This window comes from Ictalurus punctatus, chromosome 26, assembly GCF_001660625.3.
Source record: "Ictalurus punctatus breed USDA103 chromosome 26, Coco_2.0, whole genome shotgun sequence".
Taxonomy (NCBI): domain Eukaryota; kingdom Metazoa; phylum Chordata; class Actinopteri; order Siluriformes; family Ictaluridae; genus Ictalurus; species Ictalurus punctatus.
Window position 1 is genome coordinate 4,001,797 of NC_030441.2, and position 24,822 is coordinate 4,026,618.

At 40.8% G+C, this 24,822-nt stretch overlaps 1 protein-coding gene across 2 annotated transcripts in view; it reads left to right on the top strand.

Moving 5' to 3' along the window:
- gpc6a (glypican 6a) overlaps positions 1 to 24,822 on the top strand; it is a 173,720-nt gene that overhangs the window by 101,781 nt on the left and 47,117 nt on the right. For both annotated transcript variants that reach the window (XM_017456826.3, XM_017456827.3), the window contains exon 4: positions 20,899 to 21,064. In XM_017456826.3, coding sequence (XP_017312315.1) covers positions 20,899 to 21,064 — 166 coding nt within the window. The remainder of the gene's footprint in view (positions 1 to 20,898; positions 21,065 to 24,822) is intronic.

Sequence of the window (24,822 nt, forward strand, 5' to 3'; positions counted from 1 at the left end):
GGACCCTACAAAAAATAGGACCCAGAAACATTAAATTCTGAGAGTATAGAGCAAGGACTTGGGAAACATAGGGACCCGAGGATAAAGAGCCCTGGGAATATGGTTCTCTGGGAATATAAAACCCTAGGAACATAGGGCTCAGGGAACATAGAGCTTGGGAATATATGTGCCAGGGAACACAGAGTCTTTGAAATATAGAGCTATGGGATTATAGGGTCCCTGGAATGTAAGACTCAAGAAGAGGGTAATTTAGTTTTGGAGGACTCTGGGGCCATAGTGTCGAAGGAATATTGGACACTTGGAACAAAAGACCTTGGGACCAGAGGAGTTTGGGAGCATAGGGCCCTGGAAATATAGGACTCAGGGAACAAGGGACTTTGGGAATACCCGGGCTTGGGAATATCCAGCCCTTGGAATAGAAGTCTATGGGAACACAGGGACCTGAGGATGTAAATGTCTGAGCGTATTTAGGAACGGCAAAGTAAACCCCTTAAAAAGTCAGGCGCCGGGAAAATATGATTCTGGGAACATAGAGCCATAGGAATATAGAGCTTTGGGACTATATAGCACTCTGGGAATATCAGGCCCTAGAACATAAAGCCTGGGGAATATAGGAAGCATACTGTGTATGTATCTTTGGGAAAACACCACTGCCTTGCTCATATCACTCACTAATGAACTGTGATACACAAATATAATGTTTCTTTACTCAGTGCAGCAAAATCAATATCTGATCAATACTTCACACAAATTTAGCCTGACATCATATAGCAAATATAAACACCTATACAACTGTTTAATAAAAATATTAGCAAAGGTCTTCATGGTCACAGCAGTACACTGCATTTTATTGAAGTCTATTTTTATTAATGGGTTTTTTATTAACGTTTATTAAACACGTAGGCCTCACATTGTAATGAGCTGTCACACACCATACGCACATCATTGATCATTTCACCTTTTTACTACGCCGGCGATTCATCAGCTCAAATAGAACCTGAAAGAAAGACCATCAATCAGCCTGTAATGTCATTAATGTGAGGAACATGCAGGGAATCATGGGACATGTAGCACAACCCCAATTCCGAAAAAGCTGGGACGTGGTGTAAAATGTAAATAAAAACAGAATGCAATGATTTGCAAATCTCAAAAACCCATATGTTATTCACAATAAAACATAGAAAACATATCAAATGTTTAAACTGAGGAAATATACATTTTAAGGGAAAAAAATAAGGTAATTTTGAATTCGATGGCCACGACATGTCTCAAAAAATTTAGCACGGGGGCAAGAAAAGGCTGGAAAAGTAAGTGTTACTAAAAAGAAATCATTGCATTCTGTTTTTATTTACATTTTACACAGCATCCCAACTTTTTTTAAATTGGGGTTGTGTAGATATGGGTACTTTCAGTGAACAGGTAATGAACATGGTGTGCAGTATTCAATTTTGGAATTTACCGACATCTGTATATTGACCTAAAAGACAGATAAACTCCTACGATAGGCATACAGATTTTCTGTTCTCATAACCGTTAAACCTGAACAGTTATCAGGAAAGTTGTTTTAACATTATTTACTATATTAATGGGTTAGAATAACAGGTGCAGTAAGAGTACGGGGTGGGCTTAGGCTGAGAGACAGGTGGGCTTAGAGTATAAGGTGCTATAGTGTTATAGTGGGGGTGTGGTTTGAGTGAGGGGAGGAGCTAATGTGAGGGATGGGGTTAGAGTAACAGTTAGGGGTAAGAGTAATGGGAGTAGTTAGACTACTATGGGGTGGGGAATAGAGTGAGCATAGGTTTACAGTAAGTGGAGGAGTTACAGTGAGGGCAGGATTTAGAGTGAGGGGTCACGGGCAGGATTATAGTGAGTGGGTGTTGTATTGTTATCTGTAAGAATGAGGACTAGAGTGAGGGTGGGGTTTACAGTGGCAGTATGGTTAGAGTGAGGGTGGGTGTAAGAGTAAGAGGTGGGGTTAGAGTGATAGTAGAATGTAAGAGTAAGAGTTGGGTTTATAATAATAATTCCTTAGATTTATATAGCGCATTTCTAGGCTCTCAAAGCACTTTTCATTGTATGGGGGAAAATCTCCTTCCACCCAGTGAGTAGCATCCACCTGGATGATGCGACGGCAGCCATAGTGCGCCAGAACACCCAACACACACCAGCAATTGGTGGAGAGGAGAGACATGTAGCCAATTCAAGGATGGAGATTATTAGGGGACCATGATAGATAAGGACCAATGGGGGAATTTCACCAGGACACAGGGGTTATACCCCTACTCTTAACAAGAATTGTCCTGGGCTTTTTAATGACCACTGAGAGTCAGGACCTCTGTTTAATGTCTCATCCGAAAGACTGTGCAGTAGTTCCCCCTCACTGTAATGGGGCATTAGGCCCCACACAGACCACAGGGTGAGAACTCCCTGCTGGCCTCACTAATACCACTTCCAGCAGCAACCTTAGTTTCCCCAGGAGGTCTTCTATCCAGGTACTGGCCAAGCTCAATCCTGCTTAGCTTCAGTGGGAAACTAGGTGAGAGCTCCAGGGAGATATGAGTGGTTTTAGAGTGAGGTGGGGCGTTAGAGTGAGGGTGAGTTTAGTGTAAGGGGTGGAGTTAGAGTGAGGGGTGTGGTTAGAGTAAAGGTGGAATTAGAGTGTGGCTTGTGGTTAGTGGGGGTGGAGTTAGAACTGTGTTAGAGTGAGGGCAGGGACTAGAGTAGACTGAAAGTGGTGGTAGTAAGGGTCAGAGTTAGACGGACAATGGTGTTAGAGTGAGGGGCAGGGTTAGACTAACAGGTGGGGGTTAGACTAAGAGTGGGATTGAAGTAAGGGGCAGGGTTAGATAGAGAGTGGAGTTAAAGTGAGTGGATGAGTTAGGGTAAGAGACAGGTTTACAGTTAGAGTGTTGGTCGGGTTAGACTGAATGAAGGATTTAAAGTATTTTGGATGGATTTTGTGCACAATTTTCAAAAGCAATTGCAAACTGTATTTGCAATTGTGTTTCCTAATTGTGGATGCATAAATGCAAATCACGTATTACCGTTTGCGTTTACATGAACGTACAGTATCTGACAAATTTCAAATGGAAACACAAGGTCCATTTGCAATAGCATTTCCCATGTCCTACGAGCTACGATCCTGTCATATCAAAATAGCAATAGCAATTACCCTGCTTGCTATTTCACTTCCTCGGGTCACGTACAGAGCCTGCTACAATTCAAAGGGAATATCAAATCCCTTTGTATTTGCATTTCCGATGCCTTGCACAGAAACCTGTCAGTCAGTGCTGGAGGTGGGAGTATGTTCTGGGGTGTGTTTTGTATTTGGAAGTGACGTCAATCACAGTCGCCTCCATTTTAGACTGCCTTGGGGTCATACATGTCCATAATAAAGCATCAGCGGTTTAAAGTTTTTGTTGGGCTGTAATTTTAACTGTAACAAATTGCACATAAAACTAGCCAGTTTCCACAAGTAAACATTACGGCAAAAAAAACAGAGTCAGTGCTGAAACGATCGCGGCACGGCTGCTTCTGCTCGGCTCCTGTTACGCACTGCCCACCGCCTCGGTGTGCAGTGTGAATGCTCTAAACTATTAACATGGGAACTGAAAAAAATACATGCTGCTTCTGCTCTGCTCATGCATCCAGTGTGGAACAGGCCTTAGGCTCATGGAAGTTGGCTTTTAAACACAACTTTTCACCTCACGGATGTATTGTGTAGAATAAGCAGCATGTTTTGCATAGAAACAGGACTTTATTTAACCAAAAAATGTGTTGAGAAGTATATAATTCATTAAAATTTTTATTGGGGATTCACTTAGTTACAAAAAATTGACCAAGGATAAGAATATTGATGTGACACGTGTTGAGTTTTCAAGGGTAATTAATAGCTTCACCTTCCTCATCTTCTGAAATCCTTAATACAATATTCACCATTAAAGGAGTAACCTCGCCTGATGATAGGAGTGTATTTCTTAGATCGCAAGCGCAACAATAAACTTATTAGAAAAACTTTATGCGAGAAGTGTTGCTCTGAAATCTCTGGTTTTATGGTGACAGATTTATCCTTCATTATCTTTAAATAAAGCATTGGCACAATCATCTGTACGGCACATTGTCCTCCTTGGCCGTCGTCTATGACAGACGTCACTTCCAAATACAAACATGCCCCATAGTATACTTCCACCCCAAACACTGATTGTCAGGTTTCTTTGCAAGGCATCGGAAATGCAAGTGAAATGGAAGTGAAATAGCAAATGGGTAATTGCTATTGCTATTTTGATATGAGAGGATCAGAACTCGCAAATTAGGAAACGCAATTGCAAATACAGTTTGTAATTGCTTTTGAAATTGTTAGAGTGTAGTGTGGAATGGTTAGAGTGAGGGGTGTGGTTAGAGTGAGGGGTGTGGTTAGAGGGAGGGGTGTGGTTAGAGGGAGGGTTGTGGTTAGAGTGAGAGGTGTGGTTAGAGTGAGGTTGATGTTAGATTGAGGGTGAGGTTAGAGGAGGAACGTGGTTAGATTGAGGGTGTGGTTAGAGGATTGGGTGTGGTTATAGTGAGGGAGAGTTTAGAGGACGGATGTGGTTAGATTGAGAGTGATGTTAGATTGAGGGTGTGGTTAGATTGGGGGTGTGGTTAGAGGAGGGGTGTGGTTAGAGGAGGAATGTGGTTAAATTGAGGGTGTGGTTAGAGGAGGGGTGTGGTTAGAGTGAGGGAGAGTTTAGAGTTCGGATGTGGTTAGATTGAGAGTGATGTTAGATTGAGGGTGTGATTAGAATGAGGTTGATGGTAGATTGAGGGTGAAGTTAGATTGAGGGTGAGGTTAGATTGAGGGTGAGGTTAGTGGAGGTATGTGATTAGAGTGAGATTGATGTTGGAGTGAGGGTGTGGTTAGAGGAGGGGTGTGGTTAGATTGAGGTTGATGTTAGATTGAGGGTGTGGTTAGAGGAGGGGTGTGGTTAGAGTGAGGTTGATGTTAGATTGAGGGTGAGGTTAGATTGAGGGTGAGGTTAGCGGAGGTATGTGGTTAGAGTGAGAGTGATGTTAGGGTGAGGGTGAGGTTAGAGGACGGATGTGGTTAGAGTGAGGTTGATGTTAGATTGAGGGTGTGGTTAGAGGAGGGGTGTGGTTAGAGGAGGGGTGTGGTTAGAGTGAGGTTGATGTTAGCGTGATGGTGTGGTTAGAGGAGGGGTGTGGTTAGAGTGAGGTTGATGTTAGATTGAGGGTGAGGTTAGATTGAGGGTGAGGTTAGCGGAGGTATGTGGTTAGAGTGAGAGTGATGTTAGGGTGAGGGTGAGGTTAGAGGACGGATGTGGTTAGAGTGAGGTTGATGTTAGATTGAGGGTGTGGTTAGAGGAGGGGTGTGGTTAGAGGAGGGGTGTGGTTAGAGTGAGGTTGATGTTAGCGTGATGGTGTGGTTAGAGGAGGGGTGTGGTTAGAGTGAGGTTGATGTTAGATTGAGGGTGAGGTTAGATTGAGGGTGAGGTTAGCGGAGGTATGTGGTTAGATTGAGGTTGATGTTAGATTGAGGGTGTGGTTAGAGGAGGGGTGTGGTTAGAGTGAGGGTGAGGTTAGAGGACGGATGTGGTTAGATTGAGGTTGATGTTAGATTGAGGGTGAGGTTAGCGGAGGTATGTGGTTAGAGTGAGAGTGATGTTAGATTGAGGGGTGTGGTTAGATTGAGGATGTGGTTATAGGAAGGATGTGGTTAGACTGAGAGTGAGGTTAGATTGAGGGTGTGGTTAGAGGAGGGATGTGGTTAGATTGAGGTTGATGTTAGCGTGAGGGTGTGGTTAGATCAAGGGTGTAGAGTTTGACTGAGGGTGAGTTACAGTGACAGGGGGCAGGATTATTGTAAGTGGGTGGGGAAGAGTTATGATGAGGAAGGCAGAGTTAGACTGAGGGGGAGTTTAGATGACGCATAAACTCTAACTATCAATAGACGCTTCATTTGGAAAGAATATAATCATTACTTTAATGTTGCTACAAAAACTGCATTTCCTTCATTTTTTTTCTGCTTAGTTTGGTCTTTTCCCAATATAATTTCAACACACACACACACACACACACACACAGAGCCCTTAAAAAGAGCATTGGGAAACGAGCGCAGCGAGGAAATATGGCCGCGGCAGGAGATTTTGACAGATGAGATTGGCCGTAATTGGAGTGCGAGACCATCACCATGTCCATCAATCACACGCTTGCGCTCTGCTGTTCTGAGTGTGTGCGATGTTAGAGTTGCACATGAGAGGATAAACACAGCAGGAGAACTGATATGTATGTCATTAGCATACTCCGTCCTGATTAAAAGCAAATGCACAAAAGAGAGTACAAATTTTTGCTAATTTTCGCTTTGTTATTGGCATTAGTGAAGTGTCCTGCAGTGAAGGGCCGGGTTTGTGAGTTTGAGAACAAAAGTAGTACTGAACATGCTCTGTGCTAGAACACCGGAAAGCTAAGAGTTGTTATTCCTTCACCTACGTGATGAGAAAAACTCAAAAGTCTTAAAGTTCTAGCTCCTAACACACCCAAATTTTAATCTTTCTTTCTTTCTTTCTTTCTTTTATCTTCAGTTTTAAGTCATCACAAACAAAAGAAAGTAAATAAATGTTGTAAGTGAAAGTATGAGACTGATGTGGCTTTAGAGGAGGAATTACAGCGGGATTAAACCAAGCTCCTGCTTTTAAATCAGACACAGTGAGACTGAAGACTCTCTGTGTGGTGGATTATGAGGCCGTTTGGAGGATTTGTGCTTCATGATGCAGTAGTACACTTAAAAGCTTTAGTGTACTAAACAGTAATGTGACAATTTGTGGGGATTAAGTGTTGTTTGTTTAGCTGCTGTCAGACTCAAAGAGTGGAAATTAACCCTTTCTTTGTTGTCTCCAACCTCACTTTCTGCCAATTGGAGGTCTAATTTTTATGATGTCTCACATAACAACATACCCATTGTCAGATTTTGTCAGAATCAAGTGAAAGTGTTTGCTGCTTAAACCAGGTCAATGTATGGCATTTAAACTAGGAATAATAGTGGACAAGGATTTATCCAAGACAGCACAAATGGTATCCTGGACAGAGATGGTATCTCGGATAAGAAAAGCACCTTGTATAACAGTGGTATCTTCCACAAGAAATGTATTTTGGACAAGGACAGTACACTTTACAGGTTTTAGTCACATTTATTCAGCGCTTTTCTAGACACTCAAAGTGCTTTACATAGTGGGGGGTCTCCTCAACCACGACTATTGTGTATCATCCACCTCAGTGATGCAACAGCAGTTATCATTGGAAAGGAGAGAATTATATAGTTAATACAGAGATGGGGATTATTAGAGGGCCATGATAGAGAAGTTCCAATAGGGGAATTTTGCCAGGACACCAGCATATACCTCTACGCTTTTACCATAAGTGTATTGGGACCAGAGAGAGTTAGGACCTCGGTTTAAGGTCTCACCGTGCTGTTTCTACAATATAGTGTCCCCCTCACTATATTAAGGTATTAGACCCCACACAAACCACAGTGTGAGCACCCCTGATGGCCTCACTAATACCACTTCCAGCAGCAACCTTACTTATCCCCAAGAGGTCTCCCATCCAGGTACTGGCCAGGCTCAACCCTGCTTTGCTTCAGTGGGAATCCAGGCAAGAAATGCAGGGAGATATGACTCTGGCAAAGATGGCATCTTGGACAAGAAAAGGTATCCTGGACAAGGATGGTACCCTGGTCAAAGAAAATATTCTGTACAAGGAAGGTATCATGGGGAAACAGGTATCCTGTATTCTATATAATAATACACTATATGGCCAAAAGTATGTGGAGTATGCGGTCCCCCCTTTGCTGCTATAACAGCTTCCAGTGTAGCTGGATCAGTCTAGGGCTGAAAGTGTTCCACTGCATGTCTAGGTGTTAATGGAAGGGGTGAGAAACATTTTTCATGATGAGCAGCAGTTTAACAAGCAGCCTGTCATGCATAACTGATTCCAGGGAGTCCAGATTGGTCCCACTGACCAGTCCAGCTTTCCTTATCAGTTTGTTTAGTCTGCTGGTATCTCCTGCTGTCCCAGCATTAAAAAAAAAGATGTGAAAAAGATGGTTCCTGCCACGACCGACTGGTAGAACATATATAGCATCCTGTTACATAAATTGAAGTACCTGAGCTTCCAAAAAGTAGAGTCTACTCCCTTCTTATAGACTTCCACAGTGTTGTGTGTCCAATCCAGTCTGTTGTCTAAGTGGACTCCAAGGTACCTGTAGGATTCCACTACTTCCACATCCTCCCCAAGGATAGAGATAGAGGTCAGAGATTTTTTAAAGTTCACCATTCTCCTTTGCCTTGGCCACACTGAGTTGTAGGTTGCTCCTCCCACACCACTCAATGAAGCTGTCGATCACAGCTCTATACTCTGACTCCTTCACTTGCACATCCCACTATAACAGAAAAGTCATCAGAAAATGTCTGTCGATAACACATACTCAAGTCGTACTTAAAAATCTGAGGTGTACAGTGTGAACAAGGAAGGCGATAGTACTATACCTTGTGGAGCTCCTTTGTTGCTCACCACCTTGACTGACACACAGTTCCTCAAATGCACTCACAATTAAGCATGCTATCTTGGACAAGAACAGTATCTTGGACAAGGATGATATCCTGGACAATGAAGGTGTCTACGACAGGGGTGTGAAATCTGATCCGGAAAGGGCCGGTGTGGGTGCAGGTTTTCATTCCAACCAAGCAGAAGCCACACCTGAATCTATTGAAAGCCAAGATCAACTGATTAAACAGGTGGAATCAGGTGTGCCTCCTGCTTGGTTGGAATGAAAACGTGCACCCACACCGGCCCTTTCCGGATAAGATTGGACAGTCCTGGTCTAGGACAAGAATGGTATCCTTGAACAAGGACAAGTATAGTATCTCGAAACAAGGAAGGTATCATGCACAAGGATGGTATCCTGGACAAAGCCAGTATCTTGGACAAGGATGCCATCTTGAACTAGGAAGTTATCTGGGACAAGAAAAATATTTTGAACAAGGATTATATCCCAGACATGAAAGGTGTACTAGACAAGGAAGGTATCTTGGATAAACAGGATGATATCCCAAAGAAGCATGGTATCGTTGACAAGGACAGTATCCTCGGTACACTGGGTATAAAGGTATCCTGGACAATAAATGCATCAAGGACAAGGATTGTAACAACAAGCAATAAAGGCAACATGCACAATGAAGGTTTCCAGGACAAACAAGCTGGAATCCTGGAGAACTTTCTAGCTAAGAACTTTCTAGCTAGCTATGTCAGCATCAATGGTGAACTCCTAAGGGAGGATTATTGTGGATTACAGTTGAAAACTACTTACATTTAAGCTAAAGGCAAGTCCAGTTTACAGGAGCGGGACGATTATTATAGTTAAAATTCATCACATCATTTATGGTGCTCTGCAAAAAAAAATGTCTAGATGTCCTTCAGCAGAAATAATTTAGTGTGGAGTCAGAATAGTGTTAGTGTGATATCATTTTATGGAGGACATGCTCAGTGACTGTCAGTGCTTTAGGAGGCCTACAGGCAGGGACGAGCTGCCTATTTAAATATCATTATGTGTCTCTCTCTCTCTCGCTCTTACGTACACACACACACACACACACACACAAGTCCCATATCATCTTCTGTATGTCTGTGAAAATCATTGCCTTTAATGGCAACAGCGGTCCAACAGTCTGAGTGCACTAGACGATTTCATCGTCTGTCATCAGCTAGAACACACTAATGTCAAATGATGTTTCTCCAAGCCAGTACGGAGTATTCTGATTGGCTGAGAATGCATTAATAAACACATAATGATGATGGTGTTTATGAGACCTATATATATTGAATACAGAGTGTGTGGTTTGGGACACGTCCACTTTGGAATGATGATGGTATTTGATGTGGGCTATATCGTGAGTAGGGTGTGTGGCTGGACTAACGATGGTGTTTATGTGGACTATAAAGTGAATAGGGTGTCCATTATTGTGTAAACTAGCCAACTTGCTAACACTACTCACTGAACAGTGTGTACAACTTTGACACACTATACTATGTGTTTAGTAGCGATAATATTTAGTAGTAAAGTAGCAGGGTTGTTTGAGATGCAGCACCAATTGGTCATCTCTTGTATACGCTATTTATGTTTTTTGGGACTTAGCTGCAGTTGTTGAGGTACATTAAAATGTTTTCTCATTGTGGTACTTAAATCGCTTGCGTAAAACCATAGCAGATACCACTAACACGATCATTTGTCAAGATAGTATTTAATAAAATAGTTTGTTGGTTTGGGACACAGCAGCTAGTATTCCATACTCTCTATGGGCTATGTCCCAAACCAGCAAACTACCATTCTGAACAGTGTGCCAAATATTACCGCATCTCTGCTACTATTTTGTAGATATGGCAGTTTGTGATGTATCTACAGGCACCCAATATTAGCTATTAAACTTAATAGTGTATACATATGATGGAGTACTATGACATGCAGTTTGGTGCATTGGTTTTGATATTGTGAACACAGACAACCCCCTTCCCTGGTTATAATGTGACACCGGGCGGGTCTCAGGGATCAAACGCGCCGCTGCGCGCCTTCTCATCTGTCGGTGTTTGACCCGCATGACACCGGATCACATCGCATCAAGTGCCAGGAAATGCGCGAATATGAAGTCGCAACACACACACACTCATCGTCCTGGGATGAAACAGGCCTCTGTGCTACATGTGGAATAACTTGTGCACACGGCAGAGACAGATGCAGCATGAGATGCGCATTAATGAGACGCAAAAACGGCATTTACTCCTCCGACCTGCCTAGTGAAATTCTCACCGAGCAGAGAAACAAGTTCCTGTAAACATAGCAATCTGTCTGTCTGTCTGTCTGTCTCTCTCACTCTCTCTCTATCTCTATCTCTCTCATCCATCTGTCTGACTGAATAAAATCTAGGTCGCTTGCACAGAATACCCAAAACACTACATCAACCAAAATTTTTTTATTTTTTTTAATGATCTACAAAAATAAGGTAAAAAAAAAAACAAAGGTAACAATGGTACGCTACATTGGCTTGAAATTTAAAAAATGTAAGTTTTCAAGTTTTTAAATCTTGGTCATGGTGACATACACCGATCAGCCATAACATTAAAACCGTTGATTCCCCATTGATTATCTCGTTGCTATGGCACTTGTCAGTGGTGGGATATATTAGGCAGCAAGTGAACAGTCCGCTCTTAAAGTTGACATGTTGGAAGCAGGAAAAATGGGCAAGTATAAGGATCTGAGCCTCTTTGACAAGGGCGAAATTGTGATGGCTATACGATTGGGTCAGAGCATGTCCAAAATAGCAGGTCTTGTGGGGTGTTCCATATGCCGTGGTTAGTGCTTACCACAAGTGGTCCAAGGAAGGACAACCCTTGATGTGGCGACTGTGTCATTGGCGCCCAAGTCTCATTAATGTGCGTGGGGAGCTATGGCTAGCCAGTCTGGTCCGAACCCACAGGAGAGCCACGGTAGCAGAAACTGCGGATAAAATTAATGCTGGCTATGAGAGAAAGGTGTCAGTGCTTCACAGCTTGCTGCATGGCTGCGTAGCTGCAGACCGGTCAGAGTGCCCATGCTGACCCCTGTCCATCACCGAAAGCTCCCACAATGTGCATGGGAACATCAGAACTGGACCATGGAGCAATGGAAGAAGGCGGACTGGTCTGATGAATCCATGTTTTCTTTTACATCATGTAGACGGCCAGGTGTGTTTCACTTATCTGGGGAAGAGACGGCACACCCAGACCAAGAGACCAAGTACTCCCCTTCATGGCAACAGTATGCACTAATGGCAGTGGCCTCTTTCAGCAGGATAATGCGCCCTGTCTCACTGCAAAATATGGTTTGAGGAACATGACAAAGAGTTCAAGGTGTTGACTTTGCCTCCAAATTTAACAGATCTCAAGCCGATCGAGCGCCTGTGGGATGTTCTGGACAAACAAGTCCGAGCCATGAAGGCCCCACATCAACTTACAGGACTTAAAGGATCTGCTGCTAACGTTTTGGTGCCAGATAAAAGAGCACACCATCAGAGGTCTTGTGGAGTCCATGCCTCAATGGGTCTTAGCTGGTGGCACAATATTAGGCAGGTGGTTTTAACGTTCTGGCTGATTGGTGTATACAGTATTAATTAGTTAATTAATTAATTAATTAATTAATATTTATCATTATACATCATTTATTATTTGTTTATTTATAATTTATTATTATTCATTTAATATTTCACAATTGACTTTCTATTTATTACATATATTTCCTGGATTTTTTCTCTTTTTTTGCCCATCTCTGATAGTCTTAAAATGATTAGAATATAAGCAGTCATAATGATATGAAACTTTTTTTTTTTTTTTAAGTTTTAAGAAACATAATAGACTGCAGAAATAAAATATTACCAATTTTACAACATTGACACATACAAACAAAAATAGTAATGAAATAAATTCTGACTGAAGTATGATTTTGTTTACACAGAAAGACATATAATTACAGTGTCAGATGAGGCAGAGCTCAATTAATAAACATCAGTAGAGTTTAACTAGGAGAAACGGCCGTAGCTGACATTCCTAAGCAACAGGCTGGGGGGCGGAGAGTTTCAGATTCTGCAGTGTCTTGTTAGACCTTTCTGCTCTCAGCCAATCAGATTCACCGTAATGATGATGTCAATTACTGGAATAGATTCACCTCTTCAAAGGACACTATAATTCTCTGACCTGAGAATAAGACATGCCCCATCTTGAATGTCTTTTTTTTTTTTGCTGTATGTGTGTGAGAGAAAGAGACAGAAAGAGAGCGAGAGAGAGAGACTGAGATGGAGCTAAACTGAATTAGCACTTCATTCTGAGGCAGCTGATGAAATGAGAGACTGGAGGTCTGAGTAAAAGAGCCGCGGCCGAGCGTCTCCACTCCTCCATTACACACACGCCTCTTTAAACACACACAGCGTTTCCTCACACTGATCTGTATTCAGCACACACTCGCACTGCTGATAATGCACACACACACACACACGGTTTTGAAAAGAAGGATGATGGAGTGTGACAGGACAGAGACGTGAATCTGAGCATTTAAAGGAACAGTTCGGCTAAAAATTCTATCCCAATCGGTGTCGATCACCGATCATTTGCACTGTGATGCTAACGTTGCTAACAAATAATGGAAGTTTATGGCCTCCAGTTTAGCATCGTACACCGAATCTGCAAATAAATCATCACACGCTCACCTGCTCGACTCTGTAACACAATTATGCAGAAACAGCTGTAAATATAGCAAAATAAGTCTGCATTTAAATATATACATTTATCACAATCGTGTGAAAAAATAAGTACACCCCATGGAAATTGTTTTTATTTTTTATTTTTTTTACATATTTGGACAAGCAAACATTTGATCCCCTTTGAAACAGTGCCTGTTAATAAAGTCGATATACTCTATCAAATGACAGATAAAACTGACATTTTGTAATAATTTTCACACTTTAAACGAACAAAAAACTGATCAGTCACATGGAAAAAGTAAGTACACCCCTACATTTATCACACCTTCAAATTCATAAAATTACAATCAGGTGTTCAAGATTGGGTGCCAGTGATTAGAACCGCTCATATGTAGTGTCTGGTGTTCCCTATGTTATTGAGGTGTGTGGTGTCATCATGCCAAGTTCTAAAGGGTTCTATAAGGCCTTCAGAAAAAAGTTTGTGGATGCCTGTGAGTCTGGCAAAGGATTTAAAAAGATCTCCAATTTTTTTAAATACCTCATTCCATTGTAAGGACAATCATCTACACGTGGCACAGATTTCAAATGTCCCAGCAAATTCAGTCAGATTGTCTGATGCAAAAAGAAGTCTCCATGAACCCCAAAATTTAATCACAGGATCTGCTAGTAAGTCTTGCAACTATTGGTGTCAAAGTGCATGCGTCTACAGTCAGAAAGAGATTGCACAACTTTGACCTGCATGGGAGGCGTGCCAGGAAAAAGCCTTTCAAGACTACAGTTTGCCAATGAGCATGTAGGCAAAGACCAAGGCTTTTGGAATAATGTGCTCTGGACAGACAAATCAACAATAGAGTTGTTTGGCCACACAAACAATTGTTTGCCACAACTAAAAACAGCTTTTCAGGAGAAGCACCTCATACCAACTGTGAAGCACGGTGATGGAAATATTATGGTTTGGGGTTGCTTCGCTGCCTCAGGGATTGGACAGCTTGTATTCATTGATTCATCTATGAATTCTGCATCATATCAAAGAGTGCTTGAAGACAGTATGAGGGCATCTGTCTGAAAGTTGAAGTTGAACTTCAACAGGATAATGATCCTAAGCACACTAGCAAATCCACCAAGGTATGGCTCAAAAAGAAGAAATGGAAGGTTATGGAATGGCTTCGTCAAAACCCAGATTTGAGTCCCATTGAAATGTTGTGGAGGGATTTGAAACAGGCCGTACATGCAAGAAAACCCTCGAACATCTTGCAACTGAAGAATATTGCATGGAAGAGTGGTCAAAAATTCCAGCAAATCTGGTGGACAAGTATACAAAATGCCTACAAGAAGTTATTTCTGCTAAAGGGGGCAATACTAGCTTCTGAGGCCAAGGGTGTACTTACTTTTACACCCAGAAGGATATCATATCTATTGATATTGCTGTTGAATAAATTATTGAAAAAGCTCAATTTCCATGTCGTTTTATTCAAGTATATCAACAGCATTAATAGGCACTGTTTCAAACATGATCAAATATATATATATATATATATATATATATATATATATATATATATATATATATATATATATATATATATATCCACAGCCCCTTACCTGCATTTGATGCTGGGTATGGAGTAAAACCAAACTGTGTGCTGAGGAAGGAAGTGATGGGGCTACGACTGGTTTTATGTCTGTGACGTCAGTTTGTCAGACTCTCCATGAAGCTTAGCATGTATGATTTTCAGCTGTAAGTCGAGTATAACTTTGCCTCGGGTGCCTCAGGTGCCTCAGGCTGACAGATGGACTGTTGACTCAGAGTCAGTCCTTTAGTGGTGCCAGCACTGGTGAGGCTAAGAATGCTAACCCACTGCTAAGTTAAAGGTCATTTGACTCCTGGCGCGAACTTGATAAAAAATGGGATCATGCGCAGCCACCACATGTCTGACTCAAGAGGGGATCAGGGAGGTTTACTGCTTCCTCTCTGATGCCTAAAGACATTCAGCATTAGCATTAATATGTTTCACTTCTTTCTGAGGCCTCGACATTACAGACTTGTGTGTGTAATGCCTTAATGTGGCTCAAGGCTAGTATCATGTTTAGCTGGGATTTTGGAGTGTGTGTGTGTGTGTGTGTGTGTGTGTGTGTGTGTGTGTGTGTGTGTGTGTGTGTGTTTGTGTGTTGGGGGTTGGGGGGTGGATCACATTTATTCTCTTACATGGAATTGTGGGACATCACACACAAAGCACAAATCATCACAACGTCTTAAATGTCACCTACTCCCTATTCCCTAAATATACTCAGTCACATTTGGTGTCTAAAATGTTTTTCTTCTCATTTGCTATCAGTCCACTGTGGATGTGTCCCAAACCACACAGCTTATTCACTATATAGTCCACATAAACAACATCATCAGTCCACTGTGGACGTGTCCCAAACCACACACCCTTTTCACTATATAGTCCACATAAACAGCATCATCAGTCCACTGTGGACGTGTCCCAAACCACACAGCCTATTCACTATATAGTCCACATAAACAGCATCATCAGTCCACTGTGGACGTGTCCCAAACCACACACCCTTTTCACTATATATTCCACATAAACAGCATCATCAGTCCACTGTGGACGTGTCCCAAACCACACACCCTTTTCACGATATAGTCCACATAAAATCCATCATCAGTCCACTATGTAGTAAATAAGATGTGATTTGGGACACTGTGTCCATGATCTTATTCTGTGACCTAAATTCATACACCATGACATTCACACACTCGGCTTGAACTGTTAATCTCAGAAACATTACACACACACACACAAAACACACACACACACACACACACACACACACACACACACACACACACACACACACTAAATTCAATAACATAAATTACACATGAATATTAAACAGGAGAGAATGAATGAAATTCTAAGCTCGTCCTTACTCACAGCAGGGTTTATCCTCACTATGCTGATCATATCACAGCCAAACAGCACCAAATCTCAAAACGTGTGTGTGTGTGTGTGTGATTATGGATTACTGTGCCTGGTCGGATTTAGAGTGTCACACCGGCTGAGGATTTCAGTCCATCTGTGTAACTCAGAGGTACTTCTTTTTGCGCCTGTGGCGTCACATTACTGAGCATTGAAGTTTGCACACTACCAATAAACCCATACCGATTTTGACAAACTAACTAACAAATCTGACAGGATTTCTGAGAGGGTGTGTAAAAATCCACAATCATAAACATAAGTGTGATATAACTCTCTGCAATTTCGCAATGTCATCGATTAGCAACATAGCTAGCGTTAATGTAATCCGTGGCTAGTTTTGTAACTAGAGTAGATTAGCGAGAGTGGTTTGGATGCTAAAACGGGTGCCAAAATTATTCAGCAAAACCAAAGCTGTCACACAAAAAAAGAATGAGAAATCAAAATATATTCAGCTTAAAGTTAGTTGATGCTCGGTAGACTGTGTAACTGTAGCTCAGTAAATTAAATAGCTCTATCTATGTTTACCAGAAAGATAGCCAATGTTACAGTAACTATTAAACTGCCAATAGCCAAATTCTTCAGCAGGCTAAGCTAAAGTGGTGCTTGAAAATTTTCCATATATCTGCATAAATATGACCTAAAACATCATCAATCCTAAAAGTAGACACCCAGTTGGTTTAAATGAGAATCGCTATGTTTGGAGAAAGGAAAACACTGCATTCCAGCACAAGAACCTTATCCTATCTGTGAAACTTGGTGGTGGCAGTATCATGGTTTGGACCTGTTTTGCTACATCTGGACCAGGACGACTTACCATCACTGATAGAACAATGAATTCTGAATTAAATGGAAAATGTAGGACATCTGTGTCTGAACTGTATTACGAGAGAAAGTGAATCATGCAGTGAGACAACAATCCTAAACACACAAGTCGTTCTACCAAAGAACGGTTAAAGAAGAATAAAGTTAATGTTTTGGAATGGCCAAATCAAAGTCCTGAATTTAATCCAATAGAAATGCTGTGGAAGGACCCGAAGCAAGCAGTACATGTGAGGAAACCCACCAGCATCCCAGAGTTATGTAAAAATAAGACAGAATTATCTGGAATAGCAACATGGATGTGTTGGTAAAAATGTATAAAAATAATAAAAAAAAGATTCAATATGACTAAAATTGTGCTGTAATTACACTTAGCAAGGAACGCCCCCGGTGTAGGTGTGTGTACTGTGGGAGGAGGGACCTCCTGATTGGTCAGTTGTGTATATAATTAAGGATGAGGTATACACACACACACACACACACACACACACACACACAGAGAGAGAATTCTGAGGTAAATGTGTGAGTGTGACTATTTCATTTCAGCTAAGTAGCTAACTTTCACATCAGTGAAGTTGGCATGCTAGCTAATAATCTAAGAGGCTTAGCTTGCTAGTTAGCTAATTTAGCTAATGCCTAATTTATACTGCTTTAACAAATCGACACAGCTCACTTAAAATCTACACCAAGAAGCTAAGCTATCTGATGTTAGATAGCTAGGTCACATTCTTACTGAGGAAATGTCTGTAATGGACACGTTTAGCTAGCTTATTTTGTTCAGCTTTGTTTACCATGTTGTAATTGTAAAACCTTGTAGCACCTTCAGTTTCTCTGAAGTATAAATACTCTATGATTGATGTATTTATGTCCCTCGCTCTTATTGCTAATCCATAATAATAAGTGGATAACATTTTAGCTAATGTCAGTTCCTGATTTTTCTTATTCCTAAACTGCAGCTACTCTGGTCTTTTTGCAACCAGGCTGCACTCACATCTGTTTTTGCTTACAAACATTAAAGGAGTGTATATATGCATTACCACAGGTTTTTGTTAGCCAGCTAGCTTCCGCGCAGATCTGACAGGATTTCTCATGAATAAATATTCATAATCACATAATAATCATAGTAATGACACATTTTCTTTCTTTCTTTCTGTCACTCTTTTCTTTCTCTTTCTTTCAATTTTTCATCATTCTTTTCTTTCTCTCTTACTTTCACTTCATCCATTCTTTCACTTTCATCTGATTTTCTTTTTTGTTTGCCTTCTTTCTGTTCCCTTCTTTCTTTTTTTCAATTTCTTTCTGTTTCTTTCTTTCTCTTCAGCCCATCTTAGTTCACCTTCATCTGATTTTTCATCTTTGTGATCTTCTTTCTTTGTTCCTTCCTCCCTTCCTTCTTTCTTTCTTTTTTTTCTCTTCACTCCATCTTTCACACCTTTTTATTTCACCTTCATCTGATTTTCTCTTATTTGCTTCCATCGTTCTTTGTTCCCTTTTTTCTTTTTCTTTTTTAATCAATTTCTTTCATTTTTCTTTCTTTTTGCTATTTCTTTAGTTTCCCATTTCTTTCTTTCTTTCTTTCTTTCTTTCTTTCTTTCTTTCTTTCTTTCTTTCTTTCTTTCTTTCTTTTCAATCCATACTTTTTATTTCACCTTCATTCAGTTTTTTCTTCTTTGCTTCCTTTCTTCTTTATTTGAGTCTTTGCTTGTCTTTCTTTTCTTGTTTCTTTCTTTGTCATTCTTCTCTCTCTCTCTTTCTTTCTTTCTTTCTTTCATTCTTTCTTTCTTTCTTTCTTATTTCACCTCCACCCAATCTTATTTTATCTTGGCTTCCTTTCTTCTTTCCACCCTTTTTATTTTTTCATCAATTTATTTCTTGTGTCTGTCTTTCCTCTATTTGTTATTATTTCTTTTCTGTTACTACCTCTTTCTTTCTTTCTTTCTTTCTCTCTCTTTCTTTCTTTCTTTCTTTCTTTCTTTCACTTCAAAACAATGAACATATGTTTTATTTATTTATTTTTTTATGTTCAGTAACATGAAAGGGCCAATAACTATGAATAAACCAAGTTAAAGAAGTGACCTCTCCACACTATAAACTCTGATAAACTGTGTATCTGACTACCTACAGTATAAGGTAAGGATATTTTGTTACAGTATATCACTCCTCAACTGTGCCATGTCAGGGTTTCAAGGAATGTAATAAAGCATGAAAATGTCAAGATTTCTTGTCCCTCTAGAAAGACAGACAGAGAGAATGAGAGAGGGAGAGGTGAGTGATAGGTGAGAGCGAGGGAGAGAAAGGGGAGAGAGTCATAGCTGGCTATAAAATACACCCGAAGCTCTAAAACAAGATAAGAGCAAAAGAGAGACAGAAAGACAGAGAGAGATGGGTGGATGTGATGAGAGATCAGACAGGATGTGTTTATCTTAGCGTACCGAGGTGTGCTGCAACTAACACGCTCCGTTTCTTGTACTTTCAATTACACAGTGACGGTTAACAAGTGTAGCGCGGTGTGTGGCAGGTAAACGAGTGAACGAGCAACGATGACAGGAAGAACAAACACACACACAGACGCACACACACACACATACAGTACAGAAAAACTCACACTTTACACATTAGAGTGAGTTCAGGAGGAGACTGTGCTGACACGCTAAACCAACGTTAGTGAAGAGGCTTCTGGGTTCTGCTTTTTAAGTCAATATTCAAACTTGTTGATGATTCATTCACTTTACGTAGGGCACACTACTTCAGAGTCTGAAAGAGAGACCACGTTGTGCAGGACAGTGTGGGTGTGTCTTTCAGTGTGACAGATGGGTGTGTCTTTGAGTGTGACAGATGGGCGTGTCTTTGACTGCAACAGATGGGTGTGTCTTTGAGTGTGACAGATGGGCGTGTCTTTGAGTGTAACAGATGGGCGTGTCTTTGACTGCAACAAATGGGTATGTCTTTGAGTGTAACAGATGGGTGTGTCTTTGAGTGTGACAGATGGGTGTATCTTTGAATGCAACAGATGCATGCGTGTGCCTTTGAGTGTGACAAGTGGGTGTGTCTTTGAGTGTGACAAATGGGCGTTTCTCTGAGTGTGACAGATGGGTGTGTCATTGATTGTGACAGATGGGTGTGTCTTTTAGTGTGACAGATTGGCGTGTCATTGATTGTGACAAATGGGTGTGTCTTTGAGTGTGACAGATGGGCGTGTCTCTGAGTGGGACAGATTGGCGTGTCTCTGAGTGGGACAGATGGGTGTGTCTGTGAGTGTGACAGATGGGTATGTCTCTGAGTTTGACATCTGAGTGTGTCTTTGAGTGTGACAGATGGGAGTGTCTCTGAGTGGGACAGATGGGTGTGTCTTTGAGTGTGACAGATGGGTGTGTCTCTGAGTGTGACAGATGTGTGTGTCTTTTAGTGTGACAGATTGGCGTGCCATTGATTGTGACAGATGGGTGTGTCTTTGAGTGGGACAGATGGCCGTGTCATTGATTGTGACAGACAGGTGTGTCTCTGAGTGTGACAGATGGGCGTGTCTCTGAGTGGGACAGATGTGTGTGTCTTTGAGTGTGACAGATTGGTGTGTCATATGATTGTGACAGATGGGTGTGTCTCTGAAAGGGACAGATGTGTGTGTCTCTGAGTGGGACAGATGGGCGTGTCTCTGAGTGGGACAGATGGGTGTGTCTGTACAGGAAAAACCAGCACGTCTTCAGGTGTACCAGAGTTTGGGACAGACTTGGTCTGACTGTCTAATCTAATCTGTAGTAATTATCTTAGATCTGTTGTGTCTTCCTGTAACCTGAATATGTATTTCCTATCTCCAGGTGAATGTGTTTCCCGGCTGCAGTAAGGCGTTGACTCGGATGCTGTATTGTCCGTACTGCGGCGGGTTTGTGGACCTCAAGCCGTGCAGGAGTTACTGTCAGAACGTCATGAAGGGCTGCCTCGCTAATCAGGCTGACCTGGACCCAGAGTGGAACGTCTTCATCGGTACTGTCACGCATTCTCTCTCTCTCTCTCTCTCTCTCTCTCTCTCTCTCTCTCGCCCTCTCAGTATCATGGTGATGTTATTGACGATGATGTTGTGTGTAGCTGATGTTTAGCTCCAGCAGTGATGCCTCTCATTGCTAACTCGTTTAACAACTCTTATAAGAACCTGTGTTGTAGGTGTAACGCTAGCCAGCTAGCTATTATACTTATCATGGAGCTATTTAGGTTGTACTAGTCAAAACTTCTCATTGTTATGCTAACTATCCTACTCACATCAATAACACTAGCTAGTTAGGTGGAGCAAACGCAGGCAGAGAAGATCTATATTAATCTCAGGTTAGTAAACTAAGTGCAGCCATGACTGTTTATTTAAGCAAAAAATGTTCATTAACGTGTTCCGCAGTCGGAATGTCCTCCATGGTGAGAAGAATTTTGAGATTTCTGTCCTCAGTGATTAGCGATTCTGTTTTGAACCATGCAGGCTAACCGCATATCTCCGTATATCACAGGAGGAATCGGCTGACTCAGCTGACCGTGTGTGATCTCGTGCTAAAACACTGAGGCGTTTTAAGACTTTTCTCTTACACACATCTGGGGGGTTTTTTCCATCTCCTTTGTTCTGTGACATTTCAGCAGATTTTTCATTTTCCTCGCTATCGATTTTCAATCAGTGTGTCTCTCGTTCACAAAAAGCCATCGACCCCGACGCGGCTCGGTCACATCGCCGCCGAGAATCCGTTTATCTCTTGAATATTTATGTGTGTGTGTGTGTGTGTGTGTGTGTGTGTGTGTGTGTGTGTGTGTGTGTGTGTGTGTGTGTGTGTGTGTGTGTGTATGTGTGTGTGATGTCGTAATGTCGTTCCTAAAACCGATCGTGACATTTAGCTTCAGGATCTGTTGATAAGGCCTTATTGATCGGGTCATGCTCGGATTCCATCCTTTTTGCTTGTGCGTGTGTGTGTGTGTGTGTGTGTGTGTGTGTGTGTGTTGCATGGGGAGATTTAGGGAGCCGCCTAATGGAACGGTAGACTCTCTGTCTGTTTGGTTAGTGCACAGATTTCAGCCAAAGTGGAGACCCTCGGCTTCTCGCTGTACACAAGAGAATTACAGCGTTTCGTTTTAGCGTGCATGTTAAACATTTCCTCTTAGCTTGTCCCATCGGACCTCTGAACTCTCACACACACATACAGTACACACAGACCACACATGATCACAGGCTCAGAAATAACAGATAGATTTTAAAAACTGCTAATTAAAAAGTCAGTACTTTAAGGATGTGTTAACGCAAAGTCAGTACTTTAATTATCTACAAGTAAAGGCTCAATGCTTTCATTTTCTGTATGTTAAAAAAACTTCTACAAGTCAAGTCAAGTCATGGTTCCTCTAGGACCACGGTGCTACATAAAACAACACGCTAACCACATGAGACGACAGAACTAAATAAGATCTACATGTTTTTACATATAGTGCACTTGCAGACGTGTGCTAACAACACAGGACAGTACACTACTACTAAAACAGAGCAATAGGTACAGTAAGTGACAGTGCAGCGCCGAACAGTACACAGTTTTAGTGTGGAAGTGTCCGATATAACAGGTAGTGCAAAAGATAGGAGCCAAAGAGTAATAATATAATTTAAAAATGGTGTAAATGTAAACTTAACATGCTACGACTTAGTATTTCAGCAGATTCGCTTATACCATATGTAGACATAGCAGTTATTGCAGTAGCAGACAGGTAAAGTGTATAATAGTGAAATTAAATAGAATATTTTTTATAAGTACAGTAGCAGCAAAAAAAAAAGCAATGCAGTCAATACAGAAGTGTGCATATATTGCAATGAGAGTGGGATGGTGTTCAGTTCAGAGAGAGAGAGAGAGAGAGAGAGAGTGTGTGTATGTGTCAGTCCAGCCTCTGAGTATTATGGAGTCTGATGGCTTGGGGGAAGAAGCTGTTACACAGCCTGGTTGTGAGGGGTGTGTGGAGTCGTCCACAACGCTGGCGGCTTTGTGGATGCAGTGTGTGGTGTAAATGCCTATGATGGAGGGAAGAGAGACCTTGATGATCTTCTCAGCTGTCCTCACTATCCGCTACAGGGTCTTGCGATCCGATAGGGTGCAATTTCCGAACCAGGCAGTGATGCAGCTGTTCAGGATGCTCTCAGTGGTTCCTCTAGAATGTGGTGAGGAACCACTTTAATTGTCTACAAGTAAAAAGTTAGTAGGTTAATTGTCTACAAGTAAAAAGTCAATTACTTTGTCAGTACTTTAATGATCTACTTTAATGAGCTAAAGAGAAAACTGGTACTTAATGTTCTACAAGTACAAAAATCAGTGTTAAAAGTTAGTACTTTAATTATGTACAGTTATAAGGTCAGTACATCTAATTATCTACAAGTAAAAAGTCAGCATTTAGATGATCTAAAAATTAAATTAATTATTGTAATGATCTGTCTACAAGTAAACCACCAATACCACCAATGATCTACAAGTACTTTAATTTTCTACAAATAAAAAGTGAGCACTTTAATTATCTACAAGTAAAAAGTCAGTACTTTAATTGTCTACAAGTAAAAAGTTAGTAGGTTAATTGTCTACAAGTAAAAAGTCAATTACTTTGTCAGTACTTTAATGATCTACTTTAATGAGCTAAAGAGAAACCCGGTACTTAATGTTCTACAAGTACAAAAATCAGTGTTAAAAGTTAGTACTTTAATTATGTACAGTTATAAGGTCAGTACATCTAATTATCTACAAGTAAAAAGTCAGCATTTAGATGATCTAAAAATGTAATTAATTATAGTAATGATCTGTCTACCAATAAACCACCAATACCACCAATACGACCAATGATCTACAAGTAGAAAATGACTATTTTAATTTTCTACAAGTAAAAAGTCAGCACTTTAATTGTCTACGAGTAAAAAGTTAGTAGGTTAATTGTCTACCCGTAGACAGTCAATACTTTAAATGTCTGCAAGTAAAAAGGCAATTCTTAATTGGTCTACAACTAAAATGTCACACTTTAATATTTTAATTGTCTACAAGTAAAATATCAGTACTTTAAAGGTCTACATTAAAGTGCTAAAGTAAAAACCAGTACTTAATTTTGTACAAGTAAAAAGTCAGTACTTAATGAACTACAACTGCAATGTCAGTACTTTAATGTTCTACAAGTAAAAAAAAAAAAAAAAAAAGTGCTCAAAGTTAGTGCTTTACTTATGTACAATTACAGAGTCAGTACTTCTAATCAATATATATATAAATCAATATACTTCTCTATAAGTAAAAAGTCATTTTGTTAAAACTCTTATTATTTCATTCGTCCTTCTATTCAGAGGCAGTATTTACAGTTTTCATTTTGTGGTATATATTTATACTGAATGTTTAATATAATGTACATTTTTTTCTTAAAAAAATTGAATAATAATTTTTTTTAAGGGTAGTTTAGTTTTGTTTTCTGTGGTTCACATTAGTATGTGGTTTGGGTCAGAGCCCGTGAAAAGAGTGCCCGTGTCTTGTTATCTCTTTGTGTTATAGAAGGACAGAACACAAGTGTGTAGGTCTAATCCAGTGGAAATGATCATTGATTTCTCTGCCGGAAAAACAGAAAGCTGCTTGTTCTGAAAGCGTCTCTGCGGAAATTACTCCTACTCCATTAAAGCGGAGCCATCAGGAAACCAAGAAGCGTAAATGACAAAGTGTGTTTTCTTCGGCTGCTCTTCTGTAAAGCATTCTGAACAGTAGCAATGAGACAAA